Source organism: Mustela nivalis, assembly GCF_964662115.1.
Source record: "Mustela nivalis genome assembly, chromosome: 10".
NCBI lineage: Eukaryota > Metazoa > Chordata > Mammalia > Carnivora > Mustelidae > Mustela > Mustela nivalis.
In genome coordinates, this window is record NC_139029.1 from 33,899,054 (window position 1) to 33,926,994 (window position 27,941).

At 39.3% G+C, this 27,941-nt stretch overlaps 2 protein-coding genes across 5 annotated transcripts in view; both read right to left on the reverse strand.

The window, feature by feature from the left end:
• Positions 1-27,941, reverse strand: part of GPBP1L1 (GC-rich promoter binding protein 1 like 1) — a 52,281-nt gene that overhangs the window by 15,500 nt on the left and 8,840 nt on the right. For both annotated transcript variants that reach the window (XM_082687291.1, XM_082687290.1), the window contains exons 2-6: positions 17,309-18,318; positions 16,624-16,738; positions 13,100-13,229; positions 12,470-12,756; positions 710-782 (exon numbers count right to left, since the gene is read on the reverse strand). In XM_082687291.1, coding sequence (XP_082543417.1) covers positions 710-782; positions 12,470-12,756; positions 13,100-13,229; positions 16,624-16,683 — 550 coding nt within the window. In that variant the 5' untranslated portion in view covers positions 16,684-16,738; positions 17,309-18,318. The remainder of the gene's footprint in view (positions 1-709; positions 783-12,469; positions 12,757-13,099; positions 13,230-16,623; positions 16,739-17,308; positions 18,319-27,941) is intronic.
• IPP (intracisternal A particle-promoted polypeptide) overlaps positions 17,904-27,941 on the reverse strand; it is a 63,619-nt gene continuing 53,581 nt past the window's right edge. Inside the window, exons 11-13 of one of the 3 annotated variants that reach the window (XM_082687272.1) lie at positions 24,476-24,642; positions 22,558-22,604; positions 17,904-18,318 (exon numbers count right to left, since the gene is read on the reverse strand). The gene's annotated coding sequence lies outside the window, so the exon portion shown is untranslated. The remainder of the gene's footprint in view (positions 18,319-22,557; positions 22,605-24,475; positions 24,643-27,941) is intronic. The other 2 variants (XM_082687271.1, XM_082687270.1) reach the window with 2 other exon arrangements.

Genomic DNA, 27,941 nt, shown 5'->3' on the forward strand with positions numbered 1-27,941 from the left:
AGAGTCTCATTTGTAAATGCCAACGATTCCAAAACTACAGATCAGGTTTGGTATGAAATACACTGATTTGTCTCTTCATTTTTTATAAGCCTAGTTATTCTCAACATTTACACATAATCGTATGTATCTGTTTTCACCTTGCTCTCTACAACAAGCCACATTCATTAAGCCAAACCTACCCCTCAATCTCCTTAAACAAAAAAAAAAAACCCTCAACAACTGGAACCTAACTGAACAAAACCGTCTATAGAATGTGTTATTATACAGCCTTTTCAGACAAGACTTTAGAAGACTATCTACTAATATGAAAGAATGCTTAGAAAATACCACTATATTTGCCTGCCAAATATTTAGGAAACAATTATAACACAAAAAATTCACTTTAGTTGTTATAAATGAATTAGCAATGTTAATTAAACATTACTTCTCATAAGCTTTAGATAATTCTCCCTCTGCTTAAAATCTGTTTTCAAATTTAGGGCTTTACAGGCTCTCAATCATCTATATCATGACACTTAAGACCATTACATTTCAATGTTATTTTGGGTGGGCACAGTAAAGAGATAACAAGTGTTAGTTACCATGTGCAAATGGATGAGATGAGAAAAAAAGAGAAAGAAACAAACAAAAAAGAGATAAAGAATTGTTGCTCCTCTCCATGCTAAGAAAAATGTAAAGCTGTGCCTTTAAAATGGCAAAATCTACCTACCCCACACTCCAGAAGGGGTCCCAATAGGTCTGCATGGCTGATTCTGTTTGCCAGCTTCTGGATTCAAAGAAGGCTAGGAAAAAAGGGATATTAATGGTTGATAAAGAAAGCTAATATTTTGGCACTTTTCACAAAGCAGCCATCACCATGGAACCTATCCGATAATTATGTATCAGCAGCACTTACTTAACCCTGTATTCAGAATTGACAAGTAAGCAGAAGATCCTGAAATGCTAAATCCATAGATCTTATATTAGTGTTAGGCTATCTTGGGTTTCATTTCCTTTAACATAAGAGGACTAAAAAAATATTTTTAACTAAACAGACTAAATGTGCAAGTTCTTATCTTCCAATAGGGTATGCACGGTATATAAGGAGGCACAGAAAACTGAATGGACAAGAATATAGATCACTTTTCTCAGATTTAAGGACAATCTGGTCAGTGAAATGTATAGTATATGTAGCTTTCCTAAGACTGCTTTACAGGGCAGAGGCAGACGATGTGCCAGGGATTTTGCTAGGAATATAAAGGCAATTAAGACAATTAAAACAATGAAGTCCCACAGTCAAGTGGGACTGTGACCCTTGTGGACATGGGTCCCACAAGGGTCACAGTCCCACTACAAAGATATATACTCGTAGACAAATAAGCACAACAAAAGGTTACCAGGTCTGATAAAAATTTATATTAGGGAAGAAGGAATAGTCAGTTCCACTTGAAAGAGAAGTGCTATCAGAAAAGGTTTCATTAGAGGTTCAATGACTAAGAAGAATCCTTAAAGATGAATTCCAAAGCTGGAAAATGGGTGATTCCAGGAATAGGATGCTCAGTGAACACCCAGACAGGAAAGCACGAAAAATAACAGAATATTCAGAGATCTGCAAATAGTTTAGAATGATGAGCACTAGGGAAGGAGGGGAACGTTCTGTGGTGAAAGAGGTATCTGGCAAAGTAGGTAAAGTAGCCAGAATTTTTAGGGAAACTTAATTTTATTCTGTAGGTATTGAAGATCTATCTCTCACGCACTAAACATATCCATAATCATTAAGTTTACAACAGTCGGGTAGCAGCTTGAACGATGTATTTGAAGGCTTAAGCATCAACTAGACCATTCCACAGTTCAGGAGACTAATGAAGGTAACAGAATAGAGAAAGAGATGAGGGGAAGGATGGAAGTGTTAAGAGCAGTAACACTTAACAACTAACTCCAACTAACTAACAACTACATACAGGAGGTATGAGTATGACACTGGTATCCAAGCCTTAACTTTACAATATGCTAATAGAGTAGGAAAATGGCTTTTTGGCAAAATTACCCATAGAACATTAAACAACAGAAAGATGCCCAGATTCCACTGAGCTTCTGAATCAAAATGTCTAGGGATGGGGCCCCAGCAGGTATGTATTTTCAATCCATCAAGGTGAGAACCACAAGCATAGAACAAGCACAGAAACATAGTGAAGAACCAACTCACCATATAAATGGAAAAAATTAATGACAAAATATGAAGGACAGATTACAGTCCTCTGGATGGAAAAGTACAGGTAGAGGGAGTCCCCATGGATAAAAGCTGTATTTTCCCATTTTAATAGGTTTGTGTTCTTAGTCACATCCTATTCAGGGTTTTCAAAGATACTGCCCCTGTTTATATGGTATCTTTTATTTCTTTCCATTGATTTTTTTTTTAAAGATTTCATTTATTTATTTGACAGACAGAGATCACAGGTAGGCAGAGAGGCAGGCAGAGAGAGTAAGGGAAGCAGGGCTCCCTGTTGAGCAGAGCCTGACATGGGGCTCGATCCCAGGACCCCGGGATCATGACCCGAGCAGAAGGGAAAGGCTTTAACCCACTGAGCCACCCAGGCGCCCCTCCACTGATTTTTAAAAATAGTAAAATATACAGATACAAAAAAAACTGCATAAGACAAATGGGCAAAAAGTTCTTGTAATCACCACTTAATTCACTCAGTTTAATCAACAGAACATTACCAGCCAAACCAGAACATTTTATAAGCTTCATTCAAAAAAACGAAGTAAGAGAAAAAAACAACAAAAACTCTAACCACAAACTTCTCCCCCTCTAAAAATAACCATTATCCTAAGTTATGGTGATCACCTCTTTGCTTTTACCACCCAAGTGTATGTCCCTCAGAATGATAGTTTTGTTTCCAAAAAAACATCTCTCACTTCTCTTAACCTACAGGTTACTTAAATAAATGTTATACCTCTAGATTTCCTATAAATTGGAAGCTGGTTGGAGAGACTACAGAACCCCTCTATACACATTTGACGGTGTAAAACTATTGGCTAACATTCTGACTCCGGTAACTGTTATTCCATTGACTTTTTTTTTTTTTTAAGATTTTATTTATTTATTTGACAGAGAGAAATCACAAGTAGATGGAGAGGCAGACAGAGAGAGACAGAGTGAGATCATGATCTGAGGAGAAAGCAGAGGCTTAACCCACTGAGAATAATGAAGCCGCCCCACTGACTTCTATTATAAAACTTTGTCAAAGTCTGATTTTTCTTTCTAAGTCACTGGGACTTGATGTTTAAGGGGTATTTTTCTTTTTCACTTGAGTCTAGCATTTTATTTTATTTTATTTTATTTTATTTTATTTTAAAAAGATTTTATTTATTTATTTGACAGAGATCACAGGTAGGCAGAGAGGCAGGCAGAGAGAGAGGAGGAAGCAGGCTCCCTGCTGAGCAGAGAGCCCAATGCAAGGCTTGATCCCAGGACCCTGGGATCATGACCTGAGCCGAAGGCAGAGGCTTTAACCCACTGAGCCACCCAGGCGCCCCGAGACTAGCATTTTGTAAGCCTACTTAGGTGCTGGCTGTTCTGTCCTTTCAATTCACAGCTCAAATTTTACTGTATTTCAAGAAATTATTCTTGAATTATAATTTTTAGCCTTTAAGTGTCCCCCCCCCCCGGGTATGTGTGTGTACAGGATCTTTATACACACACACACACACACACACACGTGTGTATATATACATACACATATATAGATGCTCTTTTTTGACCAAATCTGTATCATTCCTCATTCTTTTATTATTTTTAAAAATGAAGCATTAAAAAATTAAGTAAACTCTACCCTCAATGTGGGGCTTGTAACTCAAGACCCTGAGACTGAGTCATGAGACCTCCATGAGCCCCTCAATTCTAACTTAAAAAAAAAAAAAGATTTATTTGAGAAAGAAAAAAAGAAAGAGCACATACACATGCACAGGGTGGAGAGGGGTAGGAGGGGAGGAAGACAGAATCCCAAACAGATTCCCTGCCAGAGTGTAGAGCCTCACTTGGGGCTTAATCCCAGGACTCTTAAGACCATGAACTGAGCTGAAACAAAGTCGATCATTTAACTGGCTGTGCCTCCCTCACTAAAAAATTTCCTCTTCTGGGGTGCTGGGGTAGCTCAATCGGTCAAATGCCCAACTCTTGATTTTGGCTCAGGTCATGGGACTGAGCCCCACACTGGGCTCTGCGCTCAGCAGAGTCTGTTGTCCCTCTCCCTCCATTCTCCCCAAATCCCCCTTATTCTCTCCCTAATAAATAAAATCTTTAATAAATTTTGTCCTCTTGTAATTCTTCTTGTTTTCCTCTTGTAATCCTTGAAAAACACGGATTATTCTCTTGTGTTCCTTGTTTAGTCTCCCTTTTCCTCAAAATTTTCATTACTTTTTTAAAGAAAGATTTTACTTATTTATTTGAGAGAGAGAGAGGGAGAGGGGGGAAAGGTTGGAGGGAGAAGCAGACTCCCCGACAAGCAGGGAGCCCAATGTGGGACTCCAGGATCATAACCTGAGCTGAAGGCAGATGCTTAACCAACTGAGCCACCCAGGCACCCCAACAAATTTTTCAATACTTCTTTCCTGATTTCTAGTACTTTTTTCTGGTTTAGGTTGTTCTTATGCCATTTTCTTAGTATCACTTAAATTTTAAAACAGCATGGGAACACTGTAGTAAGAGTAAATTTTAAAAGGTTCTTAACTGTTTTGTGGACATGTTGTACAGGTGTACTCTGCACTGTTAAGGATGTTATTCTGCTCCTTATTCTCTTGACCCTTTATGTTCATTTACATATGACTAGTTTTTATCAATGTCAAGACAGCTTTTCTGACATGAAGCTTTAGAGCTCTCTGTTGTGTTGTTTTCATAAAGTGTTAAAAAATATGGTGGCTTAGTTTCTTTCATGCCCTGGCTACATTCCTCCCTCCCTTTTATCTCAACCTTCACTTTCCTTTGTCTCTATGTTTCCACCTCCACAGCTCAATCTGGATCCTATTTCCAACTGTTTTGTTTTCAGTGAGGGGCTACATTCTAGAAGGGGAATACACTGGCTGGTTAATATAAACAATGATAGTACTCTGTGCCATTTACCAACTTATTGTTTCTTAGTTCCAAAGTCATCCTTTTTGCCTGCTCAGTATAAACGTGTCTGGGCACTTAACATTTTTCCCTTGCCAGGTGGAAAGTTAACTTTTTTGTCAGTATAGAGCAAGAAAAAGATTTCTGCTTCTTGTTCCAGTGTGCTTCCTCAGCAGGCTCCTGCGGCACCCAGCTCCTGCTAAGCCAGGTTCTAAAGTCCATGTGAGCTTTGACTTGAGTGGTTTTGTAGCAGAGTGGTATCTGAACAGCTCTACCAGGTACTCAAGAGGGCAGATTTCAGCATGTTCCCTGAAAACACCCAAGCAACTGTTCTGTCACTCAGTAAGCACCAACTAAGTCCTTTTTAACAAGGTCTGGTGGTGATGGGGGAAGAGGGAGACTCTCCCTTGGGCACTCTAGCTTAGCCCTAGGGTTATTGGCTATCCCTTATATTGGCTTCATATTCTTTAGTCCCTTATTTTGGCCTTCATATTCTTTAGTGTTCTCTTTATTACTAGCCAACCGCTCATTACCCCAATCCTGTACTTTCCCTGTTCAAATTATTGTGTGGTTTCTCTCTTCATTGGTCCAGCCAGACCGTCCTGAGCCACCCAGGTGCCCCAGAAATAATTTCACTTTTGGGTGCCTGGCTGGCTCAGTCAGTTAAACATCTTACCTTCGGCTCAGGTCACGATCCCAGGATCCTGGGATCAAGTCCTGCATCTGGCACCCTGCTTAGAGGGAAGCCTGCTTCTCCCTCTCCTTCTGTCCCTCCCCCTGCTTGTGCCCTCTCATGTTCTGTCAAATAAATAAATAAAATCTAAACAAACAAACAAACAAAAAACCTTTTGTACATCCTGCACAGATGTCTAGATTCTCATGTCAACATTTTACACCACTTACTTCAACATTCTCTCTAAATATATTTTTTCCGGAACCATTTGCAACCTAAACCACTCATCCTTAAATACGTATTTCTTTAAAAACACATTAACATAATCACAGTATAATTGTAAAAATTAGGCAATTAAGATCAACAAATACTATCTAATCTGTCACACTTATTCAAACCTTAACACTGATTAGTTTTATAGCAAAACAGAATTTTAAAAATGTACACTGTTTTCCCCTCATCCAGTGTCCAAAGGATCGTATGCTGCCTTTTTTTGGGGGGGGAGTAGACTCCATGCCCAACACTGGTCTTGAACTCATGATCTTGAGGTCAAGAGTCCCACGAACTGAGCCTGCAAGGTCCTCCTCACAGGATTCCTTCAGTTGTCTTATTTCTTTAGTTTTCTTTAATCTGCAATTTTTTCTTTCATGATAAAATTTTTATTTTTTAAAAGATTTTATTTATTTCAGAGAGACAGAGCACAAGCAGGAGAGACAGAAGCAGACTTTCTAACAAGCTTGGAGCCCAATGCAGTGCCTCAATTCCAGGACCTGGAGATCATGACCTGAATCAAAGGCAGACGCTTAACCATCTTTGCCACCCAGGCACCCCCATGACATTTTCAAAAAGTAGAGGCTAGTTCTTTTGATGAATCTTTTGTAATTCTTTATAGTAGAACTCCAACTTGAGTATGTGTGATATTTTCTCATGGTTAGATTCAGGCTACGCATTCCTGTAAGGATTTAAAGAGGTGAGGTTGCATCCTCAGTGCATCACATCAGGGTGTTTACTTTATCTATTTCTACTATGCTTGGTGATGATAATCTGTTTTTAAATAAAATTTTAAATAAAATTTACATACAATGGTACACACATATACTAAGTATACAATTCCATGAGTTTTGAAAAATGTTTATAACTCCTCAACCTCTCTAAAAACAAAATTACCTACTGCAACAGTAAAGTTCCCTCATGCCCTTTCCCAGACAATCCCCATTCCACACAGGCAACCACTGTTGTGACTTTTTTTTTTTTAAAGATTTTATTCATTCACTTGACAGATATCACAAGTAGGCAGAGAGGCAGGCAGAGAGAGAGGAGGAAGCAGGCTCCCTGCCATGCAGAGAGCCCGATGCGGGGCTCGATCCCAGGACCCTGGGACCATGACCTGAGCCGAAGGCAGAGGCTTTAACCCACTGAGCCACCCAGGAGCCCCTGCTTTGACTTTCTTTTCCACCATAGATTATTTGCTTATTCTAGGACAGCATATAAACAAAATCAGGCAGTATGTACCATTCTGCAATTCATTGTTTATTAGTCACTCCTTATTAATGAATACATGTAGTCCATTTCATGATTATACCATAAGTTTTCTTTTTTTTTTTTTTTAAGATTTTATTTATATATTTGACAGAGAGAGAGAGAGATCACAAGCAGGCAGAGAGGGGGGGAAGCGGGCTCCCCGCTGAGCAAGAGCCTGAAGCGAGGCTTGATCCCAGGACCCCAGGATTATGACCTGAGCTGAAGGCAGAGGCTTAACCCACTGAGCCCCCAGACGCCCCACAAGTTTTCTATTTTTGTGTCAAAGACATTTAAACTGTTTTCAGTTTGGGGCTTTTATGAATAAAATTATAATAAATACCCATATACCTTTGTTTCTCTTGAGTAAATATCTATAAGTGCTGTGTCACAGGATAGGCTTATGTTTAGTTTCACAAAAATCTGCCACACCCTTTCCCAAAATGGTTTCTACTTCATGCTCTTACTATGTATGAGTTCCAAACACTTGAAAATGTCACCAAATTTAATGTTTTCAAACTTACACATTTTAGCCATTGTGGTGAATGGGTAGCAGTATCTCATATTCTGAATTTACACACTTCCCTTGTGACTAATGACACTCATCATTTTGTTCATGTGACTACTGGCCATTTGTGTATCTTCCATTGTGAAGAATCTGTTCAAATCTTGCTTGTTTTTTTAAAATATTAAGTTGTCGGGATACCTGGTTGGCTCAGCTGCAACTTGATCTGAGGGTTGTTTGAGCCCCACATCAGGTGTAGAAATTACTTAAATTAACTTTAAGTTTTTTTTTTTTTTTTTTTTTTAAGAGAAAAGCTCGTGTGCAGGAGACCTACGATGGGGTTAGAGTGGTAGGGGCCCAAAGCAAGAGGGAGAGACAGTTCAAAGCAGACTCCTCACTCAGCAAAGAGCCCAATGCAGGGCTCAATCTCAAAACCCTTAGGTCACAACCCAAGCTATAACCAAGAGTCCCATGCTCAAGTGACTGGGCCACCCAGGCACCCCTAAATAAACTTTAAAAAAAAAGAGAAAAGAAAAGAAAAGAAGAAAGACAGGTGCCTGGGTGGCGCAGTTGGTTAAGTGTCTGACTCTTGATTTCAGCTTAGGTCCTGATCTCAGGGTTGTGAGATCAAGCCCCAAGTTCCATCAGCTCACCACTGGTCTGAAGTCTGCCCCAAATTCTCTCTCACTCTCCCTCTGCAGGTCCCCACTTGCTCACTGTCTCAAAGAGAGAAAGAAAAATATATATTGAGTTGTCTTTTTATTATTCAGTTATAAGAGTTATTTATATTACGGATACAAGTCCCTTTTCACAGATATGCTTTATAAATATTTTCTGTATTTTCTTTGAGTCTGTGAGATAAGCAGATGTTCTAAATTTTGACGAAATCCAATTTATCAATGTTTTCCTTAAGGTTATTGCTGTCTTTGTCCAAAGAAATCTTCTCTACCCTCTAAGGCGTAAAGAAGTTCCTCCAAATTTTCTTCTAGAAGCTTTATAGTTTTAGGCCTTACATCTGGGTCTATAATTCCTCTCGAATTAATTTTTTTTTGTATGCTATGAGGTAGGGGATATCTATCTATCTATCTATCTATCTATCTATCCTTTCACTATATACACACAGTTATTCTAGTACCATTTGTTAAACACATTTCTTTCTCTATTGGTCTGTTTTAGTATCTGTTGAAAATCAAATGACGATATAAATGTAGGTTTATTTCTGAGCTCTTTATTCTGCTCCACTATTAGTTTATTCTTATAATAATGTAACATCTTGATTATTATAGGTTTGTACTAAGTCTTCAAATTAGAGTAAGTCCTCCAATTCCATTCTTTCTCAAGATCACTTTGGGTATTCTAGGGTCTTTCAATAAAAAATTTTATTTCAATAAAAATTTTAGGGGTGCCTGGGTGGCTCAGTGTGGTTAAAGCCTCTGCCTTCGGCTCCGGTCATGATCCCAGGGATTGAGCTCAATCCTGGGATCAAGCCCCACATTGGGCTCTCTGCTCGGCAGGAAGCCTGCTCCCTCCTCTCTCTCTCTGCCTTCCTTTCTGCCTACTTGTGATCTCTATCTGTCAAATAAATAAAAATCTTAAAAAAAAAAAAAAAGAAGTGATACATCAATAAAAATTTTAGAATAACTTAGTCCATTTCTGTAAGAATACACGCTGGTTGGTGTTATGCAGACTCTGTAGAACTGCTGTCCTAACCACGTTCAGTCTTCTAATTCAAAGCCTCCCATTCACAATGATAACTCTTTCATTTAGATCTTTAATTTCTCTTGGCAATATTTTTTGGCTTAGTATAGAGATCTTTCACATCTTTGGTTAAATTTATTACTAAACATTTTATTCCTAAGCAATTTTAAAAGTTTTTTATTTTTTGGCTTTACAAAAAGCATTTTATAAAACTTCATTTCCCAACTGCTTATTGCAGGCACATAAAAATACAACAGAATTTTTGAAAAGTAAACTATACCCAATGTGGGCTCAAACTCGTAACCCTGAGATCAAGAGTCACATGCTTTACCAACTGAGGCAGCTAGATGCTCCCAGTTAATATTGACATAGGTGATCTTTACTGTTTAATGTTGCAAGGTAGACATTACTATCTATGTAACAATGCAGAGAAAATTAGTTTTTAAGGTTTTATTATTTGGCTGAGAGATAGAGAGAGGGAACACAAACGGGGAGTGGGAGAGAGAGAAGCAGGCTTCCTGCTGAGCAGGGAGCCCAATGTGGGGCCTGATCCCAGGACCCTGGGATTGTGACCTGAGCCAAAGGCAGACGATTAACGGCTGAGCCACCTGAGAAAATCAGGGTTATTTAACTTGTCCAAGGTAACTGTAAGATGGTTTATTACATCAAACTAATACCATTTTAAAACAAAAAATAACTTTTCTAATTATACATTGTACAGTATAGAAAAATATATAGAAAATTTATAAAATATATAAAAAAAATATAAAAAATTTGTCCCCCAAATACCTTGATTTTACTATTTTTGGTTAACTACACTTTCTTAAGTGTACACTTCTTGAGTGTTCTTGAGTGTACACTTACACTTTTCTTCTTCAACCATTTACTTCCCAGCCTCCTTACAGCTATTTCCATAGGTTCTAGGGCCCTCTCTGAATACATCACTCTCCATTCTTACCCATCCAACAACCTCATGTATCATCTTTTTTTCCATGTGCACATCTCCAGATCTTACTCATCTTTTTGATAAAAAGAATGTTATCTTCTCCCTCCAATTACGCTCCTGATTTTCCTTTTTAAATTATTTATTATTCATCAATTTTCTTTAAATCAAAATTGAAATTTCTTACTCTTCCTTCTCTAGTTACCTCAGTTCCAATCCTTTAGATTTGTTCTCCAAACCACAATTGTTTGCAACCTAAATGTTTGCAAATAGGGAAATGGATAAATAAATCCAGTATAGTCACACAATAGAATATTATATAATAGTGAAAAATTAAAGCAAGGTTTCTCAATCATGTTAATACTGCCATTTGGGGTTGGGCAATTCTTTGTTATGGGGCTGTCCTGTGCATTATACGATGTTTAGCAACAGCCCTGATCTCTACATACTAGATGTCCATAGCACTATCTCCAGGTGTGACAACCAGAATTTCTCCAGATATTGCCAAACATGCCTTTGGTTGGTGGGGGGGATGGGCAATGGGGGCAAATTTGCTCCTGGTTGAGAACCACCGGTCTACTGTTATATGGTTATATGTATCAAATACAGATAAATCTCAAAACAATTTTAAGCAAATAAAAGAGAACTACGGTATTATCCATATAAACATCAAAATGAAGGAAAATGATATTAGTGTAGAGTGTTTATGGATACATACATGTAGTGAAAGTTTACCAAAAACATGATAAAGCACAGAAGTCAAGGTGATGATCACTTCTGGGGGGGTTTGGGGAGGGTAGTGAGGATAGTAGGATTAGGGAAGCTTTAATTTGATGATGTGCATACTTGACCACTTTTCTCCTTTATGTACATTTTTATGTTTCTCCTTTTATATATACGTTCCTCCTTTTATGTACATATCTTTATGTACACTTAAGATATTTTAAAGGGGCACTTGGGTGGCTCAGTGGGTTAAGTAGCTGCCTTCGGCTCAGGTCATGATCTCAGGATCTTGGGATCAAATCCTGCATCGGGCTCTCTGCTGAGCAGGGAGTCGGCTTCCCTCTCTCTCTCTGTCTGCCTCTCTGCCTACTTGTGATCTCTGTCAAATAAATAAATAAAATATTTAAAAAAAAGGTATTTTAAAACATAAATACAGTATTAATTTGCCCTTACTGACCTGGCTCAGGTTTGACTGACAGCAAACTTCTACTTAAATCACTCAGCAGGCAGAGATAGTGCTACTTTCACATTTTTTTTCTGTTCTCGATTTATTTCCCACTGGGAATGCCACAGAATTGATAATGGGCCTTCTTATTAAATTCTGTCAATCAAAGGTGCCTGCGTGGCTCAGTGGGTTAAAGCCTCTGCCTTCAGCTCAGGTCATGATCTCAGGGTCCTGGGACTGGGCCCCACATCGGGGTCCCTGCTCAGTGGAAAGCCTGCTTCCCCCTCTCCCACTCCCCCGCTTCTATTCCCTCTCTTGCTGTGTCTTTTTCTGTCAAATAAATAAATAAAATCTTAAAAATAAATACAATACAGAAAACTTTTTTTAAGGCGCACTAAAAACTCTACTTTGAGAAGCCAAAAGTCATATAATTCAATACACAATGGCAAAGTTTTACTGTATACATCGGCACTCCCAACTGCATATTTGTAACATCACAACTTAAGAGGAAAAAGTCAAGAGTAAAAAACCTCTTATGGTAGTTAGAGAAAGACAAGTCAACATGAACACCACATTTTTACATAACCTGAACATTGAATTTTGAATGTTGAACCTTATAAAACTTAAAGGAAATGAATTTTTTAAAGTTTCAAAAGCATAAAGATGAAAAATGGAGATTTGCTAAAAGTTACTTAAGAACTTTGGTCATCACCTTTACACTAATCAACTTCTTTCCCTCTAAAAGCAATTAAAATCTAAACTTAGGGACTTCCTTTTTAGTAATTTCTTCAACACTTTCTCATTATTAACAAGGTCTTCTATTTATGGCATTATTTGTTTAGGTTTTAACCACACATTTAAACCTTGATACTTACAAAATCTTCCTCTTCAAATTGTAATTTTTCCACCTTGTCTTCTTTCTTTTCTTCTCTAATCTCTGTAGGTGGCTTTTCTTGAAAGGCACAGCCTTTCCGGGAATGGAAGCTGCCGTTCCAGTGGCGATGGTTCCCTGTGCCACCCCCACTACGCTGGCTCATGCCATCATGACCTCGGGAAGAGCCATGCCAACCAGATAGGTTCCCTGTGATTCCAGCATATGCTCCCTTAGAGACACCAGAGTCCACAGAGTCGTGGCGAAACAGGGAGGGCTGGTGCCAGGAATCTGGAATAGTAAGGACAAGTAACACATTAGATTTTTGCTTCCTGATTTGATTTGCAGTACTCCAAAAGCCCTTCAGGAGACCCTTTTTTTCTTTAAATAAAAGATTAAGTCCACAGAATTATCTTTTCCTTTTAATGTAATTTCTATATGAGATCTTCAATTGAATAAATGACACACGAGAGCACAAGAACGTTAGAAAGCCAATGTAACTGAATAACGACAACTGAAGATCTAACTGGGAAACTTGTTTTAAGAACAGCCTATCAAGGTCATAGACATGTAGCCTCTATGTGGGCTTAACTGAGTAGCTTAAATATAGTCATGGAAGCTGGGCATGGCTCACCTCCTGCAGTTCGCAGAGGTCCATTGTTAAAAAAGCCATCAGAGGAATTATGTCGACGACGGCTTACTCCAAACCTACGATCTCCTCGGGGTAGGTGCTCTCCGTGTTTTTCAAAGGTGGCTGTAGGTGACTAAGATGATCAAATATAGAGAAGCAAACAGATTAAGAAGATAACAATTTCTTCAATTATGTGCATCAGAGAGGATAAAAAAAAAAAAAGCACTGTCAATATCCATTAAAATAAGCTCTCAAATTTTACATGTAAGATACTAGGTTAACCTTGTAACAGGAAAGGAAAAGCAACATGCTTGGTTAAAAAAAATTCTAAGCAACTTTATTATTCTGCAATTGGAGAGAGAGAAATGGTTTAAATACCACAGCACTTTCGTGAGTAACAACTACATGGTTTTTACAGTTTTATAAAACACTTATTTCTATGGGGTGCCTGGGTAGCTCAGTGGGTTAAGCCTCTGATCAGGTCATGATCTTGGAGTCCTGGGATGGAGCTGCGCACTGGGCTCTCTGCTCAGCAGGGAGTCTGCTTCCCCTCCTCCCCATGACTATTGTTCTGCCTACTTGTGCTCTCTCTCACTCTACCCAATAAATAAATAAAATCTTAAAAAAAAACCAAACACTGGGATGCCTGGGTGGCTCAGTGGGTTAAGCCACTGTCTTCGGCTCGGGTCATGATCCCAGGGTCCTGGGATCGAGCCCCAAATCAGGCTCTCTGCTCAGCAGGGAGCCTGCTTCCTCCTCTCTCTCTGCCTGCCTCTCTGCCTGCTTGTCATCTCTCTCTGTCAAATAAATAAATAAAATCTTAAAAAAAAAAAAAAACCCCAAACACTTACTTCTAGAAATTACTTAATATTCATAAGAGAATTATAATTTGGCATCAGCTTCATTTTACTCATTTACACATGAGGAAAGAAGTCAGGGAAAATAAGTCTCTAAGGTTATACAATGAAAAGGAAGCTATTCTAGATGAACTTTCATTTACCTCCCTATTCCAAATAATTTTATTCTAGAACATTCTTTTTACTAAATTTTAAATTTTTATTACTATTTTTAGAGCATTCTTTAATTTCAAAAGAGAGACCGAAAGTCTTAAAAGGTATGAAAAATATGGATATAACTGACAAAGGCGCAGAGCAAAACTACAGGTTGAGGCACACACATCTTTGCATCTATTTTCTTAGTTTTATAGTTTTTAGCTCTTTAATTTAGGTTATGATACGCTTCAGGTTTATTTGCGTGTGGTATGAAGTAAAGGCTGAAGTCAAGGTTCTCACTTCATATCTATCTATCTCCAGTTCTAGAACCATTTGCTAAAAAAGAGTATCACTTCCACATTAAATTACCTTGGCACTTTAGTAAAAAATATCTATGTACAGAAGTATTTCTGAATTCTCTATTCTATTCCATTGCTTTCTGTCTATCCTTATCCCAACACTGCAGAACTTTGTTCATTACAGCTTTACTGGAAATAGTGAAATCTCATTTCCCAATTCTTTTTACTCTACTTCACTGTGCTAGATTATTATTTGTAAATAATAATGCCTTCCTGGGTCCCACAACTAATCCCTCAGGCCCACCATCCCCCAAGCTTTGGGTCAGATTATGTCAATTAAGAGATCTTGGGAATCTCCAAAGGATGACTCAAAATAAAGTTTAGAGCAAAATGTTGTGGGTCTAAATAGATCAGGAACATCTGCCCCAAAATTCCCATTTAAAAACAAGGTAAGGGCAAGGGTCTCAGTCAGTTGGGAGTCTGACTCCTGATCTTGGTTTGGGTGATGATCTCAGAGTCATGAGATAGAGGCCTTTGTTTCAGATTCTTTCCCTCTCCCTTTGCCCCAACCCCCACTCTGAAGTGGGGGCACTCTCTTTCTTTCTATGAAATAAATTCTTAAAAACAAAACAAATAAACAAAAAACAGGGGAGGGCGCCTGGGTGGCTTAGGCGGTTAAGTGTCTAACTCTTGATTTCAGCTTGGGTCATGAACTCAAGGTTCTGGGACTGAGTCCTGTGTCTGGCTCCATGCTCAGTGTAGGGTCTGTTTGGGATTCTCTCTCCCCCCTCTCACTTTGCCCCTCCCCCACTTGTGTTCTTTCTCTAAAATAAATAAAATTTTTAAAAAATAAGGGAAGATAGGCCCCCCCCTTTTTTTGAGATTACACAGCATGTGTCCCTCCTCTATTAGTTGGCAAAATGGGAAGCTTTTTTTTTTTTTTTTTAAAGATTTTATTTATTTGTCAGAGAGAGAGTGAGAGAGAGTGAGCACAGGCAGACAGAATGGCAGGCAGAGGCAGAGGGAGAAGCAGGCTCCCTGCCAAGCAAGGAGCCCAATGTGGGACTCGATCCCAGGACGCTGGGATCATGACCTGAGCCGAAGGCAGCTGCTTAACCAACTGAGCCACCCAGGCGTCCCAACGGGAAGGATTTTTAAGCTTATTAGCTTCCCAAAGGTTTCTTTACCAATAATTAAGGCTATTTCTTTTTTTTTTTTTAAATTTAAGATTCTATTTATTTATTTGAGAGAGAGTGCACAAGCAGGGGGAGAAGGAGAGGGAGAAGCACGCTCCCCGCTGAGCAAGATGTGGGGCTTGATCCAAGAACCCTGGGATCACGACCCAAGCCAAAGGCAGACACTTAGCCAACTGAACCACCCAGGTGCCCCAATATTTGAGGCCATTCTTCTGTGCACTGTGAGTACAACTAATCCACTCTGGGCTACTTTACTCTATATGAACTGGCTGTTTATATTCCTAATGTAACATACAGTTTCCCCTGAAATCATTAAGTAGATTATCACCCCTAAAATAGAATTTCTAGGATTTAATCTGAGATCCATGTAAATAGTCAATGTCTCTCCCTTTTCATCCTCCTCATCTACTATTACAATGTGCATTTACACCAAAGGTCCATTTCCCCAAAAAACCATTTCGTGTTTACCTCTGCCCCCTATACCTAAATAATAGATCAGCAGGTATGTTTTGGTTCCAAAGTGTAGTGCAGTTAATCCAGGAAACCTTTTTTAAAATAAAGATTTTATTTATTTGAGAGAGAGAGAGAGAGAGAGAGAGAACAGCATGAGTAAGGTGGGGGGAGAGGGTGAGGAAGAGGCAGAGGGAGAAGCAAACTCCCCACTGAGCAGGGAGTCCTACACAGGCCTCGATCCCAGGACCCTAAGATCATGACCTGAGATGAATGCAGACACTTAACCAACTAAGCCACCTAGGCGCTTCTAATCCAGGAAGTCTTAAGTGTGCCACATGAGGAAAGCTTAGCATATAATGAAATAAGGGGATGAGGAGATACCTGGCAATCGTGGGGTCCACAATAACTTAAACTGTCTGTTTATATCCTATGAAAACATATATAATATGTCTATGAAAACATACTTTAAACCCTCAGGCAAGATTGAATACACAAAAACACCTAGACAGTAAAACAGAGGCCATCAATAAGTTGGGGATAAAAAGAACTGGTATTTGGAAGGTTACTATAGTAATGAAGAACAGTACCTTAGCTGACTGTGGTGTTGAGAAATTTAGCCAAGCAGGAACAAAGTCATGCTGCGCCATTTAGGTCCAGTGTCTCTTTTCAGCAAGGTGAGGCATCCAACCTCATGGCCAGGATCTGAAAATGAGAAAACTCAAATCAGTTATACTTGCAGGGACCTGATACCAATGTACAAAAGAGTCTGTGATTACTCTAAGATTCCCTCTTTACAGAAAGACCTGCTATCTCTGAGCCTCTCTAAGACTACTTATCTGGCTCTATAACCTCAAAGAAGTTCTAAACAAAAGCAACAGTCCATGAATAATGACTATGAAAAACACATAAACGGAAAAGTATGACACAGAACTGGAAGGTTATATGACTAATGAATTCTTGAGTTTTAACAGAAGAACTTTAAGAATAAACACCTACTTAAAACTACTGATACTTATGAAGAGATTAATATGCTTCTGGTACTCTGGTAATTCGTGGCAAAAGCAGAAAAGATCTTAAAGATACAATCCCTCAAGATTTGTTCTTTTAATTCCCTCAAATACCCACTAGCACCAGTTTTCCCAGGAGATCCACTGGTGTCTCCCACTACCCCACTAAGGCTCTTCAAAATTAAATACACCAGAAAACAGTAGCTATTTTCCAAGATACACATACATAGTCTTCTTCTGAAGTTAGACATAGGAGAATATTTACCCCAGAGTGTAACCTCTGTGGTCCTGTTTCCCGAACTCCTTGAGTCTGCCAGCTGGATTTCCTACGAGGTTCTCTTGTTAAAAGGGTGCTTAAATAGGCTGGCCAGCAGCACGCCTTGTGATAAAGCACAAGGAAGCCAGGCTCTGTCTGTATACTCTTTCAAGTCTCCTCAATTGCTCATCTTAAACTATCTAGTTCCTGACACGTTTCCAAAAAGGGGAAGGGGAAAGGGGAAGGGGAAGGGGAACATAAAAAGTATTTGTTACATTTAAAAAATGGGGGGAAGGGGAAAGAGCTATGTCTATGTTCACCTCATTCAACTTCCTTGAGTGATGGCACTATGATGCTGTTTAAATAGATAATACATGGACATTTGCACATTGAGTGCAAACACTGTTCATAACAAGGTCATAACTGGAAAGAGGTAAACTCATGTGTGGGCGAATGCCATCAAAGCCACAGATCAAAAATATCGATTTGAGAGCAATAAAAGATCTTCTGAGCAGTCAATTCCAGTGGCAAAACATCCACATAACAAAGCCCTTAATTTATAAATCTCATTATTCCTACAGAGCTGCTAAAAAGTGTGCGGATATGTATTTATATCTGTTTTATTCTTCAGAATCTAAGGGACATAGGAAATCTGGTTTGTTTTTAATCAGACAGGAACTTAGTATGTTTTCCTCCAAAGAATAGCAGCTTTCAAGGCAAATTTCTTGGGTTATATAAAGCTCCCAAATGTATCTTCTATTTCTTTGGTTTTCACTACTTAAATTCACAGCAAAATTAAAACAAGTAGAAATAAAGAAGTCAAGGAGTAAACAGTTCCAAAGTGAGGTCGTCTTCTCTTCAGTCTTCTCTATTTCACTTGTTCCGCCTCCTCCTGAAGACTGAATTGAACTGGAAGGTGATACGAGGAGTCTTCTACTGCTTTAGTAGAGTAGTCATTTATTATTTTGGATCCATTTCCATCATTATTCAATCACTTAAAAGGCCACAGGAATCTATCACTATAAATAAAAAAGCAAAATAGCACAGTATCACAAGAAGCAAAATCACTGTTACACAGAATTGCTAAAATGGGATACAAATTATCAGTCAGTAAAAGGTACTACTAATCAAAATTTTAAGACCAATTTAGACATCAATTTAATGTGTCACCATCTATAATGACAACATAATTAGCTATAATTATTTTAAGAATTTTTAATGGGTTTTAGACAAGTCACCTGAACTGAGTTTGTTTTATATAACCTCATCCGTTATTAGCTGTCAAAGGTAATTCAGAAATGCAAATTAATGAATGTGTTAGATCTACATTTTCTCTCATACATGGGAATAACTTACTCTAAGTAATCACACAGCCATATAACTTGCTTATTACTGTAGTCATCAACTAATACCACCACAGCTGGATCTATCTATCTATCTATTTATTTATTTAGACACAGAGAAGGAGTGTGAGGATACAAGCAGGGGATGGGGAAGGCAGAAGGAGAGAGAGAAAGCAGCTCCCTGCTGAGCAAGGAGCCCAACGCAGTACCTGATCCCAGGACCTTGGGATCATGGCCTGGGCCAAAGGCAGATGCTTCATCAACTAAGCCACTCAGGCGTCCCACAACTAGATCTTTAAAAAGAAGTCATTTGTTATAGCATTCCTTCTTCTTCAGATACCTAGTTATCAATGGAGAGACTCAAGCTCTTAGGCTCTGACTTAAGATATGCTGTAAGAGATGACATAAATATTTCTCTGGCAAATTCCCAACATTCTTCTATGAGCTACAAAGTTTTTTGATATAAGAAGAGGCTTGCATCTGTAGGCAATCCTGGTCTATACTGGTAAAGTCTAGTTTGGAGGATATTTCTCAAGTTTACAAGAATAAGAAATACCCAATTTGGACAGTAAATACCTCTGTGGGGAAATGAAAGGAAAAGAATAAAAAACAGGTATTGGGTGGCTTCAACTGCAATGCCTTCTTTCTTTTGTTTTATTTTGGTTTTTAGATTTTGTTTGTCAGAGAGAATGAGAGAAAGTGAGCATACGTGCACAAGAAGAGGGAGCAGCAGAGGGAGGGGAAGAAGCAGGCTCTCCACTGAGCAAGGAGCCTAATGCCTTACTCAATCCCAGGACCCTGGAATCATGACCTGAACCAAAGGCAGACATTTAACCAACTAAGCCATCCAGGCATCCTTGTAATGCATTACTTCTGAAGGTAAGTGATAAATACATGGCTATTCACTTGCTGTCTACACCTTTTTAAACATTTACCAGTTTATTAAAAGAATATGATAAAGGATATCAATCAACAACCAGATTTAAGAGATACATCGGGTGAGGTGAGAAAAGTGTGCATAGCTTCTGAGCTCTCTCCAGGTACCATCACTCCCCCCAGTCTCCACAAGTTCACTGGTCTCTACACTTCCTATATACTTATAATACTTAAAACAGTAATTAACAGAACAAGCACAAAAAAGTTAAATAAAAGAGGGTCGCCTGGGTGGCTCAGCAGATTAAAGCCTCTGGCTTTGGCTCAGGTCATGATCCCAGGGTCCTGGGATCGAGTCCTGCATCGGGTTCTCTGCTCGGCAGGGAGCCTGCTTCTACACCACCACCCCCGTCTGCCTCTCTGCATACCTGTAATCTCTGTCAAATAAATAAATAAAATCTTAAAAAAAAAAAAAAGTAAAAGATTTGCAATTTATAAGGTGAATACATATACATACACATAAATACCTATCAATCATCCAGAGTACATATATTCCTTTAGCATATATAAAAGTCATAAAAGCTGATTTTATACTAGCTAAAAGTCTCTGTTCCAAAGAGTAAAATAGTCTATTTTCTGTAACCATACTGTATTAAACGTAGAAAATGACATTTCTCTTGCAGTGCCCACTCTCCTTCTTCCCCCAAGAGATCCTGTCCAAAGCCATTAGGTGGGGTCAAACAAGGGTAAGATCTATGGGCAGCAGAGGCACAGAGCAGGGTGCTGGGACCTAATCAGGATGTGAAGTGTGTCCATGCAGGATGAAGGATAGGGAAATGTGTGTATGGCAGGAGACCACTGCAGGATGTCAGAGCCCATTAAGAAACATAAGGTGAATGTCCTATTAGAAGGGCAGCCCAATTCAGAGTGCAGGAGCCAGAGTAGAATGAGGAAGACTCCTGGCAGAGGCACAAGGCCAAGCAAGAAGTTGAGGGCTTCCATGTAGCAAGGTGCTTTATACAGGTATTGCAACCTGGGTGCAGTGAGGAAGGAATTCATGTAAGGGAAGAAGAGGTAATTGGAATTTAGCTACATACTGGGTATTGATCAAAACTTACTGTGGGAGAAACGATGTTCTGATAAAGAAACTTTCAACACACTTAAGCAGAATTACAAAAAACTACTACAAATAAGTCTGCAATATAATAGGGTGGAACAGTACTTAATGGAAAATAAGCTTTAAGACCACTTAAAAAAAAAAAAAAGACTAAAAGGGACAGTTGAGTGGCTGAATCAGTGAAGCTTTCCACTCTTGATTTTGGCTTAGGTCATCTCTTTCCCTCTCTCAAAAAACAAAAACAAAGACCACAAAAAAAAAAAAGAAAAAAAGAAAAATCAAAACCCAAACCAAACCAAACAACCCCCCTAGAAAACCTCAAAAGCCAGAAAAAAGCTGGAAAAAAAAAAAAAAAGGTCAGAAATAATGGAGATAATTTTAAAAATTTATAATTAATTAAAAGATTAGTAAGAGACAAACTGGTAAAACTGCTTAGGGGAAAAGATACAAATAAAAAAGACATCATGAAGAAGAGGACATGAACAACAGATTAAGAAATATTATGAACGAAACAATAACATTAGCAATTTACATGCTAATAAATTTGAAAATCTTAAATTAGATAACTTCTATTAGTTGGCAAATCTGTCACAGCAGAAAACTTGAATAGACCTGTATATATTATTATATAGCAAAGACACTTAAATGTAAATCAGAAAACTCTCCTTTTCAAAAAGGTTCCAGGTGAAGAAGAGAAGCTGAATCTCTGCCTGTAATTTGCTCTTGGTTAGCAAAGAAGTGCTTCGTTAGTGAACTGGGACGGGGCAGTTAGCACTTCGGCCCAGACTTAAAAAAAAAAAAAAAAAGTGTGCACAAAAGAATAGCTAATTCAAGCTAATTCAAGTATGACCTCTTCAAACTGGTTCAGTGGCCCAGACTAGAGATTTTTAAAATCAGGAGTGACTACAAGACACACCCAATTCACAGGATATTTAAGAAGAAAAATAAATAGAACTTCATAACTGATGGGATATGGATATAAAGGAGAAATATAGGCTCATTTCTAGCTTATGCAACTACATAAATGACCATATCATTCCTAATATAAGGAGTAAAAGCTGACTGGTTGCTGTTCCTTCAGTGTAATCCGAGTTGTTTGTGTTTTTGTTTTTTAAATATTTTATATTTAAGTAATCCCTACACCCCATGTGGGGCTCAAACCCACAACACTGAGACCAAGAGTCACATGTTCCACCAATCAAGTCAGCCAGAAACCCCTAGAATTGTTTTTTTTTTAATGTATGTCTATACCTCTAACTCCCAGTAATAAATACGTGATAACAATATCCACGTAATAGGTTTTTATAAACAAAACATAACTGCTGGATGACTTCTGTCTTAAGAATCTTGGTTTAGGGGACACCTGGGTGGCTCAGGTCTCGATCCCAGAGTCCTAGGATTGAGTCTCACATGGGGCTCCTTGCTCAGCCGGCAGTGTGCTTCTCCCTCTGACATTCTCTCTCTCAAATAAATAAAATCATTAAAAAAAAAAAAGAATCTTGGTTTAGGGGCACCTGGGGGTGGCTCAATCAGTTGAGTGTTGGACTTGATTCCAGTTCAGGTCATGATCTCCGGGTCCTGGAATTGAGCCCTGTGTCAGGCTCCGTGCTCAGCACAGAGTCTGCTTGTTCCTCTCTTCTGCGCTCCCTCCTTGCCCCTCCCAGCACACTGCTTGCTTCTCTCTCTCCAATTAAGTTAAAAAAAAGGGGAGGGCGCCTGGGTGGCTCAGTGGGTTAAGCCTCTGCCTTCGGCTCCAGTTGTGGTCCCAGGGTCCTGGGATCGAGCCCCACATCGGGCTCTCTGCTCAGCGGGGAGCCTGCCTCCCCCACCCTCTGCCTGCCTCTCTGCCTACTTGTGATCTCTGTCAAATAAATAAATAAATAAATAAAATCTTAAAAAGAAAAAGAAAAAAGAAAAACACACACCTGAGCTGAGATCAAGTCACATCCTTAACCAACTTAACCAGGCACCCCTTTAAAACAAAACACAAAACACACACACATGTATATATAAATTTACATACATATATTTTATTTTATTTATTTTTTTTAAAGATTTTATGTATTTATTTGACAGAGAGAAATCACAAGTAGATGGAGAGGCAGGCAGAGAGAGAGAAAGGGAAGCAGGCTCTCCGCTGAGCGGAGGGCCCTATGTGGGACTCGATCCTAGGACTCTGAGATCATGACCTGAGCCGAAGGCAGCGGCTCAACCCACTGAGCCACCCAGGCGCCCCTACATATATTTTAAACACTCCATCTGAGAGAGTGTGTGCATGCATGCACCCATGAGTGAGGAGGAGGGGCAGAGGGAGAAACAACTTCCCACTTAGCCAGGAGGACCCTAAGATCATGACCTGAGCTGAAGGCAGATGCTTAACTAACCAGTCACCCAGGTACCCCTAAAATATGTAATTTTATTAATTAATTTTTTAAAGATTTTATTCATTTACCTGACAGGGAGAGAGAGAGCATGAGTGGAGAAAGGTCAGTGGGAGCAGCAGACTCCCGGCTGAGCAGGGACTCCAGGACTGCTACCCAAGCTGAAGGCAGTCACTCAACCAACTGAGCCACCCAGGTGCCCCTCAAGTATGTAATTTTAATGTGAGACATCAAGTACATGTTCTGAAGCTCAGAAAGGTCTGTCCTGGAGACAGAATTGTGGGAATTGTCAGTCTCTGGTAGACAATGTTTAAATGTCAGAAGAGAGGAGATCTAGGGAGGCTATAAACATATGAGTTTCTTGAGTTTCTAAGTCCTGTCTATTCCATCCCTAAGTTTCCATTTCTATTTATTACTCCAGGTTCCAATCACCAATAAGAAAACTGGTTTCGGGGCGCCTGGGTGGCTCAGTGGGTTAAGCCGCTGCCTTCGGCTCAGGTCATGATCTCAGGTTCCTGGGATAGAGTCCCGCATCGGGCTCTCTGCTCAGCAGGGAGCCTGCTTCCTTCTCTCTCTCTCTCTGCCTGCCTCTCAGTGTCCTTGTAATTTCTGTCAAATAAATAAAATCTTTAAAAAAAAAAAAAAAAGAAAACTGGTTTCATAGGGACTACTAGTTCATTCCAGAGGTTAACAACAACAACAACAAAAAGGCAGGGGCGCCTGGCTGGCTTAATTAGTAGAGCATGTGACTCCTGATTTTGGGGCCATGAGTTCAAGCCCCATATTTGGTGTAGAGCTTAAACAAACGAAGGCAGGGTCTAAAATGGTAAGGGACTTATCTGAGGTAACACATCTAATAATCAGTTAGGTCAGGCCTAGAATCAAGTCTTCTAACTTCATTGCCTTCTGAATTACATTGTGGTTCTTATTCTCCAGTTATAAAGTACACTTCCTAAAATTAGAAAATTAGAACAAACTCCTTAAAGTCTTATGGAACAAGTGTACTAAATAGGGAATTTAATTAATTTAAATACAGGGTGGTTTTTTTTTTCCTTTCTTCTTATACTCCTCTTATTATTTTTGTTAACCAAATCTGGCTTCCAGGCAAAACTCAAAGACTTGAAAATAATACCTTTTTGTGATAAGAAAAAAACACATACTGAAATGTGGCTGGTAAGCACATGGCTCCTCATCTTAATTAAACTTCAATCTCATGTCCTTAGCCATGAGAATACCTAAAAGAACAGGACCCATAAATCTAACTCCATTATAGGAAAAATAATTCAAAACATGTACTACTGAGCCATGAAGCTCCAATGACCTGCCATATCCACATCTAGCTGAGAAAAAGAAAGCAAAGAAGCCACAAGATGTTCTTTCTGCAAAAGATTATCAGGCTCATGCCTAATGACCAGCTAAAAGGGGTAAGTGGACTTGAAGAGTTTGAAAGGAACTTCCCTACCTTCTAGTTCCAAGCTCACTTCTTTAAAATTAACCTGAGGCCTGAAGTTGAGTGGGTTGAGTGTCCAAATCTTGGTTTCAGCTAGGATCGTGGTCTCAGGGTCATGGGATGCGGCCCCACATTTGGCTCCACGCTCGGCGGGAAGTCTGCTGGAGAACACCGTGCACCTGCAGTCAAGGCATCACGTTGGGTCTTTTTTCCCAACTCCCCAGTTCAAAACTGTCCTTCCCCTCCTCACCCATCTTACTGTGATGTACTACCTTAAGTGTATTAAAAAGAAAAAGAGTCTTTTGATTCATCTTGGAGTATTTTTAAGATTTTATTCATTTATTTGGCAGACAGAGATCACAAGTAGGCAGAGTGGCAGGCAGAGAGAGGGAGAGAGAAGGAAGCAGGCTCCCCGCTGAGCACAGACTCTGATGCGGGGCTCGATCCCAGGGTCCCGGGACCATGACCTGGGCCAAAGGCAGAGGCTTTAACCCACTGAGCCACCCAGGCGCCCCTTGCCCCACATCAGGCTCTTTGCTCAGCAGGGAGCCTGCTTCCCCCTCTCTTTCTGCCTGCCTCTCTGCCTACTTGTGATCTCTGTCAAATAAATAAATAAAATCTTAAAAAAAAAAATTAACTTTAAGGGCATCTGGTGGCACAGTCAGTTAAGCAGCTGGCTCTTGATTCTGGCTCAGGTCATGATCTCAGGATCCTGGGATTGAGTTCTGCATTGGCTTGTGCTCAACTCAAAATCTGCTTCAGGATTCTCTGTTTCCCTTTTCACACCCCCCAGCTTGCTTGTGCTCATTAAAATAAATAAATAATGCTTTTAAAAAATTAACTTTAAGTGGATCAAAAGGTCTGAATTTAAGAGCTAAAAGTAAACAGGAGCAAATTTTTGTGATCTTAGGTTAGGTAATGATCAATTAGATATTAACAAAATTAAAAATGTTTATGCTTCAGGGTACCTGGCTGACTTGCTCAGAAGGGCATGCAATTTTTGATCTCTGGGTCGTGAGTTTCAGCACCATGTTGTATGTAGCTATTACTTAAATAAATGAAACTTAAAAAGTGTGCTTCAAAAGATGGACACCCTCAAGAAAGTGAAAAGACAACCCAAAGACTTAGACAAGATATGAGAACAACCCAAGTGTCCACCATGGATGAATGGCTAAAGAGGGGAGCCTGGGTGGCACAGCTGGTTAAGCATCCAATTCTTGGTTTCAGCTCAGGTCATCATCTCAGGGTTCTGAGATGGAGCCCGGCATGTAGTTCAGCACTTAGCCTGTAGTCTGCTTAAGTTTCTCTCTCCCTTTCCTTCTGACCCTCCCCACTGCTTGCTCTCCCTCTCTCTAAAGTAAATAAATCTCAAAAAAGAAAAGAAAATGGATCATCCTTACCACACACAGAATATTATTTAGTTATAAAAAAGAATGAAATCAGGGCCCATGTGTGGCTCAGTTGGTTAAGTGTTTGCCTTCGACTCAAGTCATGATCTCAGAGCCCTGGGATTGCGCCCTATGTCCGGCTCCTTGCTCAGCCAGAAGCCCTGCCCCTCTCCCTCTGCCCTGCTCATGCTCTCTCTCATTTAAAAAAAAAAAAAAAAAAAAGAAAGAAAAAGAAAAAGAAAGAAAGAAAAGAAAAGAAATGAAATAGAAATCTTCCCATTTGTGGCAACATAAATGGACCTCAAAGGCATTATGCTAAAATGAAGTTAAGCAGAAAAAGACAAATACCCTGATCTCTCTTATCTGTGTAATCTACAAAAACACCAAAAGGTATAAACTTCCAGTTATAAATTTCAGTCATGGGGATGTAACATACAACATGGTGATTAAAACTATACTGCAATGCAGTATTTGAAAGTGGCTGAGTGGTCTTAAAAGTTCTCATAACCGGAAAAAAATTTTCTGGCAATATATAGTGATAGATATTATCTAGACTTACTGTGATCATTCTACAACACATACAAATATCTTATCATTATGTTGTACACATGAAATGTGTACACATAATGTACACATGAAATAAAAATAATGTTGCATGTCGGTTATGTATCAATAAAATAAAGAACTCTTACAAACAACAATAAAAAGACAACCCAATTAAAAAAGTGGACAAGGGCAGCTGGGTGGCTCAGATGGCTAACTGTCCAACTCTTTATTTCCACTCAGATCGTGATCTCAGGGTTGTAAGATTGAGCCCTAAATCTGGCTCCACTTTCTGCAGGGAGTCTGTCTGAAACTCTCTACCTCTGCCCCTCCCCCCAATTTATGTGTGTGCACTCTCTGTCAAATAAAATCTCCAAAAAATAACGTTTTTTAAAAAGCAAAGAATGTGAATAAACATTTCTCCAAAAAAGATATTCAAATAACTACTAAACATAGGAAAAGATGCTTAACATCATTAGCCACAAGGGAAATGCAAATCAAAACCACAAAGAAGATACAATTTCACACCTACTAAGATGGTTGTAATAAATGACGTAATAACAAGTGTTAGGATGCAGAGAAACTGAAACGACCATATACTGCTGGTGGGAGTGTAAAATGCTGCAGGCTCCCTGAACACAGATTCTCAAAAAGCTAAACAGAGTTACCATATGCACACCATATGCAGAGTTACCAAGTGCACTCCAAAAAGATCCAAGAAAGATGTAAAAACCCGTTCACACAAAAGCTTGTATGCTCATAGCAGCAGTACTCATAATAAAGAGCCACAGAGAGGCGACAATTCAACAATTCCAATGCCCATCAATTCTGATGACTGGACACACAAAAAGCAGTATATTCATATAACAGAATAGGATACATAAATAAACACAAATAAAACACTGCTACACAGTACAATGTAGATGGAACATTAAAAACATTGTTAAGTGAGGAAAGTCAGACATAAGAGATCACTTACTGTATAATTCTATATGAAAAGCCCATAATAGGCAACCATGTAGAGACAGGAAGATTAGCAGTAGCCTACTGCTAATGGTTATGGAGTTTCTTTTTGGGGTGATAAAAGTATTTTAAAATTTGACAGTGGCTGTGGCTGTATAACTCTGTGAACATACTTTAAAAAAAAATCACTGAGGGACCCCTGGGTGGCTCAGTTGGTTGGACGACTGCCTTCGGCTCAGGTCATGATCCCGGAGTCCCGGGATCGAGTCCCGCATAGGGCTCCCAGCTCCACGGGGAGTCTGCTTCTCCCTCTGACTTTCTCCTTGCTCATGCTCTCTCTCACTGTCTCTCTCTCAAATAAATAAATAAAATCTTTAAAAAAAAATCACTGAATTGTACATATTCATTTTTAAAAATGATTTTATTTGACAGAGAGACAGAACGAACACACAAGTAGGCAGAGTGAGCAGAGAGCTTGATACAGGGCTCAATACTGGACCCCAGGATCATGACCCGAGCCAAAGGCAGATGCTTAACTGACTAAGCCACCCAAGCACTTCTGAATTGTACATTTAAAATGTGTG